Here is an 8,400-nt window from a genome sequence, read left to right as displayed (position 1 = left end):
TACTTAGCGACTCTTGTATAATTCCCTCTTAGATCTAATCCCACCAATCACTAGCAGTTCACATTTTTGACTACTTATTCCACTATATGCAGGCTGAACGACAAGAGTAGTATAGTGGGTCAAGGGGGCTTGCTTGTTTCTGAGAGTATATTTGGCGAAGAATGATGAGATTAATGACTAGATAAAAGGGGGTAATTCAACAATTTCCTTCTAGAATTGAGCAATGTTATTGTTGTAAATTCATAAAAATCGATAAATGGTCTTTTAATTGCTTAATAAACTGGGATGATAGAATTGGTGATGTAGGTAATTGAAATGTCACTTCAGCCCAATACTTCAGTCAAGAAGATAGTCAAAGATCAATGGTTAGTGGAAAAATGGAGTAAATTAGCATTATGTACTAAGGCTATTGGTCATGGACAATATAGAGGACAACTTGGTCAACTGGAGAAATGCAACAAGAAATGTTAAGCCTCTGTAGGCTTTTCAAAGTAGCAACTACAAGTCTTGATTGATGAAGAAGATATCCAGTAGTTATCTAGGATCTAAATTATCTCCATCTTATCTGTGGAAGGGTTTTCTTTAAATTGTATTCTCAAAAAGTTTGCAGAAGTGAGCAGAAAGCATTGGAGTACTGTTCTAAGTATGTAAAGGGTATATATAAAGTTACAGCCTATCACAAAGTATAGGGTAATTGGACTTATTGACAACGTGTTAGGGTTAAACCTGCCCTGCATCCTGTGAACATTCAGAACAGCTTTGCATTTCAGCTACACAGGTGGGTCTCTCTCCGAAGAACTGTTTGCTGCTTTCAGTTAGTTCTGAGCTGCAGTGTAGGTATGTTTTTGTCTGTGATCTAATTTGAACAATATAAAAGCCCTCACTGGCCGTGCTTTCATTGCCAGTGATAGTGTTTTACACGTATGCTCTTGGCTCCTGTATCCTGACCTGTTTTGTTCCTGTCCCTGCACCAGTTCCTGCTTCAATAGTTATTGTATCCTAATTGCTGGACTGAACCATATAGTTTTGCTGGTTCTGTCTTTGCTCATTCTTGACTACTGAAACCTGGCTGCTTTTTTTTTCGGCATTGTTTCTATTGTTCTCCTATCTTTTTACCAGCATTTTGAACTCTTTAATAAATCACATTTTTTGTTTGTAACTACTGTGACAAAACGAGTTTGATATCACCTTAACCAGCCTGTCCCTAGTTTCTCACAACATGTACTTCTTATAGCCCTGTTAGTGTTCCCCAGCTCACCAGAGTGGGAGTGCAGTGTTTCATTACATGGGGACAAGGGGACATTGTAGTCATGTCTATATAGGAGATTTATTCTCTTTTTATTTATTAATGTGTTACTTATTGTAAAAATGTATATTGTTGATATTGCAGTGCTACTGTTATACATTGTTTTTAAATTAAAGCAAGGTGGGTTAAGGGTAAGGATCATGTGGGGTCCAGTTACATGGTGCAGGTGAGGGGGTGGTAGCTGCATTAATCCCCTTCCTGTATCTACAAGTAAACCTGATCAGCTGAGTGCTAGTTTGGGATGAAAAAGTTTGCAAGGGGTTTATACTTAATCATCTTGGCCTTGCACCTTAATTAACCTGAGTATGTTCCCATTGTCTGAGGTTGTACTCAGCCAGACATCTTAGTGTCAGCCCGGCAGGGAACCAAGGGATGTATTAGGTAACAGCCCTTAATAAAAGTTATAATTTTATTTATATTAATTCTTAATTGCATTTACAACTAGTGGATTTGGAAGTAAGACTGCCACAGCGCAGTAGTTCACTGCTTTATTTATACATTTTCAAAAGAGCGCAATACTCTTTTCTACGGAGCAGAGGGACTTCTTTTCTAATCCATTTTATGAATTAAATAAATACTTCTGAACTGCATATCCCCAGCACCCAAGGATTTATTAGGAGAGTCATTACATGTCAAGGGTACCCTATCCAATCAAATTATTATAGAATTACTGGGGAAAATGCACAGCGGAGGTCATCGTTACTTCAACCCAGTGTCCCCTCTAAAGAAAAAAATCACTCAACTTTTACCAAGAGGGAAGAATGCAACCATTCTGTAAAAAACTTTTAGCCAGTCAAAAAATGCATACACAAGTACCTATAGCATCAGTCAGATGCGCTAGGTACTTATAGTAAGCCTAAACAAAAGTCCTTGACTAGTCCTAGACAAGATATTGGTTTGGGGTTGCCTAATTGATAATGTCACTCTGCCCAGAAGTTTACAGCCGTAGAAAAGATATTGCCAGTCTAGATATGGATAAGATAGGAGTAGAAAATATCTTATTAAATAATTATGTTTGCCCCATACATTGAAATATATCCACTATAGGATCACACACTTACCATGTTTATATAAAATAGTGACTAGAATCTGAACCCGAGGATGGTAATGTAGACCAGAGTCATTGTGAATTAACCATGGGAGTGAACAAGATAAGGAGTGGCAAAAAATATTTGATTGCATTTTCTACCAATCTCAGAAACGTAGCCCATGCTTTCAGTGTTCGGGGTGTTTACCGGTTTTGCAGGGTTTGCACCACAAGTGGTCTCACAATTTTCACACGGTCACAGTTTTGTATAGATATTTTTATAGTTATATTTTACTTTAACCAGAAAACATATGTAAAACCACTATTAATTGTCAGTCAATGTCATTACTGTGAACCACAAAACAATCACATATGTAGATGGATCTCCATCTCTAGGGATATAGGGCATGATCCAATGCTCTTGAACAGTAGAGGATGCACCGGATCACACGACACAAACCTTACCGATTCCACTGTATTAGTGTGAGGCAAACTGTGTGATCAACTCTCCATCAGGTCCAGTACTAGATTACACAGTGTAAATATCAATAGACATATGACCCAAAGATCCACGAATGGCACCAATAGAGCCATCTGCTTTGCTTCTCTTGTAAACAATTGCAAATGGTCATTTATTTAGTTTTCATAGCAGATAATTTAAAAATATTGAATACAGTTTAAATTGTTTATATATCCTGGAAAATACAGCTTTATAAGTACATTATAAATGCAAACTGTAGTTATAGATGGCAACAGTTTAGGTCAGCTCTGCACCAATTAACCAGTTAAATATAGTGGATAAGTAAACTCTATATTCACAGCTTCAACTTCACAGAGAGGAAATCTGATGGAAAATAAAAATAAACATATAGGGCCTGATTTATCTAGACACGCAGAAGAACGTCATGTAAGATTTTATTTTTTTAAATGTACGTAATTTTGAAGAAACCTCTCCTGAATAATACGGGGGTAGGTACGCTCTGTATATACAGCACCTGCCATATTCAGACAACCACAACACACTGCAGGAGATGAACAATACAGATCTGCAATGTAAAATCCCATCAGAATACACAGAAAAAATATTCAATTATTGTCACCTGCTAATATTTCTTTTTTATTATCACCAAATCCATTTATCGGGTTGTTCTCAATGACTACTGTATATTAAATGACTTTGTACAGCTGCTCCTCATTGCAAACACATGTTGTAGCATGCATACACATCCATCATCACTATCAGTCAGTGCTTACACCTGATCTGTAGTTGGTGCAAATGATAGGACTGAAAAACACTGACTTTAGAGATACCCAGAGCTTGAATCAGACTCTGGTGCATGTGCTTGGCCTCAGCATCCCTTTACTGTACATTAGTCCCTTACCTTCCCTGATTCGCCCTTCAAATTGTAGGCATTAAGAAGTGTCATTTACGTATGAGCATGAATTACATTTTTGGCTTGTCTCATGTTTGCGCATGCGCACAGCGATAATGTGCAAAATACCACATGTAAATAGACTAATGGTTAATTGATCTGGCCCATTGTTTACAACACAATAAAGGGAAGAAAATCTTTATTTTAGAATCATGATGAAAGTCTTGGCACAAAGAATTTAATTTTGGACAATCAGCTAAAAATGAAAGATGAAATAATATTATAATAATTATAACATTAGCAATAAACAGTCATAACCCTGAACATGTACCAAGGAAATGAACAGAGAATGAAAAAAATGATAATGTTTATATATTAAATCGTAGGCTGCAGTAAGTGTCGTTTGTGCGCAAAGCTGACTTGGACTTGGCTGTGTTCTGTTGCGTATCATCTGATTCTGAGTATGCGCAAAGTGATTTTTTGCGAACGAAGTGCACTAAACCAGCTGATACATTCCTTAATGACTCAGGCTCATGATGAGGACGTTACATTTCATGTTACCATTAATTACCACGTGAACCCTACAACCCATATTTAACAAGTTACAACATAAAGCAGAATTGTATTGCTCTAGAAATGTCCAAGGAGGGCAGTAAGCTGGGTACTTGGTGGTTGTCTAGATATAAGTAGTGATGTATTTAGTGCAACCAAGACTAAATTCATGTAAATTTATGTAATTCATGTAATGAGGTTCAGAAATACTGAAATTATGATAGTTCTGGAAACACTGATATAAGAATTCAATAAGTATAACCAGTAATTCTGATGGGAATTTTTAAAATCAATTTCCTTAAAGCTGCCTTCATCTCCTTGTTCCTCAGACTGTAGATGAGAGGATTAATTGTGGGTATAACAATGCAATAGAAAAGAGATATCATTCTGTCATTCTCATCAGATCCATGGGTACCTAAGCGGAGGTATGTAAACATGGCGGTACCATAGAAAAGAATAACAGACACCAAGTGAGAGCTGCATGTAGACAATGCTTTGTGGCGTCCCTCTGCTGAATGTATGTGGAGGATGGAGTTTAGGATGTTGATGTACGAGCAGAGTATGAGCAGGAATGGAAGTCCAGCTCCACACATGCAGGCAATGAAGACAGAGAGCTTGTTGATGAATGTATTGGTGCAAGCCAAACTGAGAAGAGGAGGGATATCACAGAAAAAGTGGGCAATACGATTAGATCCACAATATGGTAAGCTGAAGATGAAACTAGTTTGCCCTAAAGACACCAAAGATCCAATAACCCAAGATCCAGAAGTCAACTGATAACACATTTTTGTGTTCATAACAGACGTGTATCTTAGTGGTTGGCAAATGGCCATGTATCGGTCCAAGGCCATAACTCCAAGGAAGACACATTCTGACACTCCAATGGTGAAGAATATAAACATCTGAGTGATACAAGACACAAATGAGATGGATCTTTCCTCAGTCAGGAAGTTCTCCAGGACCTTGGGAACTGTGACGGTGGTGAAACAAAGTTCATGGAATGATAAATTCCTCAGGAAGAAATACATAGGAGTTTGGAGAAGAGGCTCAAGGGACACTGTCAGGATGATAAGACCATTACCGACCAAGGTGAGGATGTAGGAAGTCAGGAAGAATGTAAACAGTGTGGCCTGAAGTGAAAGAGATAAATCAGAGAACCCCAGGAGGAAGAACTCTGTAATGTTGGTTTGACTATCTCTTCCCATAACCCCCAATGTTCCACTTTATTAAGCTGTGAACAGTTAGAAGTGTAAGTTATAAATCTAATTTTACTATGTAATTAAACTTGTTATGTGCCATAAATATTAAACTGGTGTTTAGAAGTGTACAGCTGAAAGATACACCCAATGTTCATATAGTGTCTTAATGTCGGAGGTACCATCGCTCACACCTCACTTCATCATTTCAGAATTAGAGGGGACCTCTCTCTATTATTCTACACCCAACCAGTCTGAGATGTGCCTCATCATTCTGTACCATGAGACCCTTATCATCCCTCATTTATATTATATTATGTAAAACCATACTTTTCCACTTGTCTGTGTTGGCCTCCGAGAGATCAAAGGGGCAGGTGGCAGTGTGGGGGCAGGGCACGTCAATTTGAGTTATTTTAGCCCCGCCCCTAAACATACATAATCATTTTAGACTGTTACAACAGGGGGCGTGAATCGCATCACTAAGCCCCACCCCACCCATTGCTATCAAAGTGGGCAGGATCAGGGAGGTTGCTCTGTTCTCCCGGGTGTCCGGGTTAACTCCTAGAAATTTGAGAGTCTCCCGGACATTGCGGGAGAGTAGGCAACTATGTGGAAAGCACATATTAAAACTATTATTGTTACCAACCAACAATAAATAAACCTTGGATTTAGTCATTTTAAAATGATTCCCCATACCCATTACACCAAACTGTTGCCAGAAAGAGATATCTCAGGGTTCCTCACTGTAGGACAACTGCCTCCATTGGAGAGCCATAACATTCCATACCTCACTTGTTAGTTTTACATGCAATGCCCCAGCTCCAGACATTCAGCATGTACAATCACAGCATAAACACCGACAACACAAACACACAGACATGGGCACACACATGGACTCACACACATGCAAGCACACATAGACACACAGGTACACACAATGATATACTCACAAGCGCAAGCACACCCACACACAGACACACAGACACATACATATGCGCACACACACACATGAATGCACAAACATAAACATAAGCCATAGTTGCCAACATTGGCAGGTTAAGTCCCGGGAGGTCCGGGGGTCAGGTAGGTGTGTGGGGGCAGGGCTCGAAGAATTGCGCCATTAGCCCCACCCCTAAAGCTGTCACCACCTTTTTAGTCCAATAAATCTAGGGGGCGGGGCCACGATGACACGTCCGTGCCGCCGATAAGCCCCGCCTCCTCCATTTACTTTCTTCAGCCACCCGGGAATCGGGAGAATTGCCCTCTCTCCCGGGAGACTGACCCAGATTTCGGGAGTCTCCCGGATATTCCGGGAGAGTTGGCAAGTATGACATAAGCACACATAGACACACATCGCTTCTCGGCCTTTTGGCTAAGATCAAGTGCAGTTGTGGCAGAGCTGCACTTGGTCCTCTGGCCAGGGGCTGGGATTGCTGCTTTGAAAGCCTGGGACAAATGTGCCTCTGGGAGTGGCGACCCCGGGGGTGCCAAAAAATCACAGGTCAGTAGCACCTTGAAACAGATATAATGTGATTATGTTGGCACCCACGCACTTTTGACCACTTTCTTTTAAGCACTCGCTCTATTCTTTGCCCCGGCCTTATGGCTGGGCGAGAAAATTTTTATACCAAGCCCAGCCATTAGGCTGGGGCCGTATCCACTCGGCACTATTTATTTTTCTTCACATTTGTCACTTTTTCTTTTGTGTTCACGTTTCCGGATTTTATTGGGTACGGGTAGGCCCTTTTGGGCTCTTGTCCCCGAGACGATCTAGGGGAAGTTGTGTGGCCCTTAGGCTCCAGCCTCCCTGAACACCCACGTTGGTCCTCCCCTTAGGGGGTGGACTAGTTGTTAAGCCCTGGGTGAAGCTTCGGTGGATCCCAGGGGCTAAAGGGACCCCCCTAGCCTCGCAGCGAAGGGGGTCTGAAGACCCTTGCCCCCTAAGGGACCTTTTTGGTTCCGGGGGTCGGGGACCAGGGCCCTTTCTTTTTAAAGAAAGGGCCAGTACCGTACCCCTTGTGCACTTTTTTATGGTTTTACACCTTTTTTGGGCACTTTGGGTTTTTGATTGCACGTTCCCAGGCTTTCAATAAAAAAAAAAAATAAGCACACATAGACACATATACACAGGCAAACAGCCACAGAGGCACAAACACAGGCTCATACTCAAAAGCACACATAGGCACACACACACACACACACACACACACACACACACAGGCAAACAGACACACACACCCAAGCACACACACTGGCCCAGATTCACACAAAGTCAAAGACACATAAATTCAAGCACATACAGGCACACACACAAGCACATACTGAAACAGGCACACAGACTCACACATATGCACACAGACACATACACACACACATACACAGATACAAACATTGACACAAACACAAGCACAAACACCAAAACAGGCACACAGGCACGCACAGACATACACACATACAGCACATACACAGTCACATACAGATTCAAGCAACACACAGACACAGGCACACATAAACACACATGGACAAGCACACACCCAGACAGGGGAGGACTGGCACATTTTAGTCCGGGAGGCAAGAATCAACTCAGCAGCCTATTAAGAACATTTTAAAGGAAAAAAAATGACCCAGTGACCAGCCCAAGGTAGCCCACTATGGGAGAAGCTCAGAGGTACATGCCCCCATCCCCCCAACCCAGCCTGTCGCTGCACACAGACATCTAGACACATGCACACAGGCACCAGCACACATACAGAAATGGGCACACAGACACACGCACACAGATACACACAGACATCTAAATGCAGACACACAGGTACACAGACACACACATATTGTGCGTAGGTACTACTAAGGTACCTAAGGTGGACACAGAGCATTTCATGGCTGTAAGATCAATATCAGTAGCTAGAATTTACATGATAGAATATAATTAATATGTTAGAGTCA

General features: G+C 41.1%; 1 protein-coding gene across 1 annotated transcript; it reads right to left on the bottom strand.

Moving 5' to 3' along the window:
* Positions 1–4,506: 4,506 nt before the first annotated feature.
* LOC142098244 (olfactory receptor 10AG1-like) lies at positions 4,507–5,463 on the bottom strand. The gene has a single exon (XM_075180936.1). The coding sequence runs from the start codon at positions 5,461–5,463 to the stop codon at positions 4,507–4,509; it is 957 nt and encodes a 318-aa protein (XP_075037037.1).
* Positions 5,464–8,400: the final 2,937 nt, after the last annotated feature.

The sequence above is a fragment of the Mixophyes fleayi genome, chromosome 7 (genome assembly GCF_038048845.1).
Source record: "Mixophyes fleayi isolate aMixFle1 chromosome 7, aMixFle1.hap1, whole genome shotgun sequence".
Classification (NCBI taxonomy): Eukaryota; Metazoa; Chordata; class Amphibia; order Anura; family Limnodynastidae; genus Mixophyes; species Mixophyes fleayi.
This window is presented reverse-complemented; position numbering and strand designations above follow the sequence as displayed.

Coding starts and splice junctions, on each gene's coding strand:
- LOC142098244 (XM_075180936.1), bottom strand. CDS start 5,463: ATGGGAAGAGATAGTCAAACCAACATTACAGAGTTCTTCCTCCTGGGG.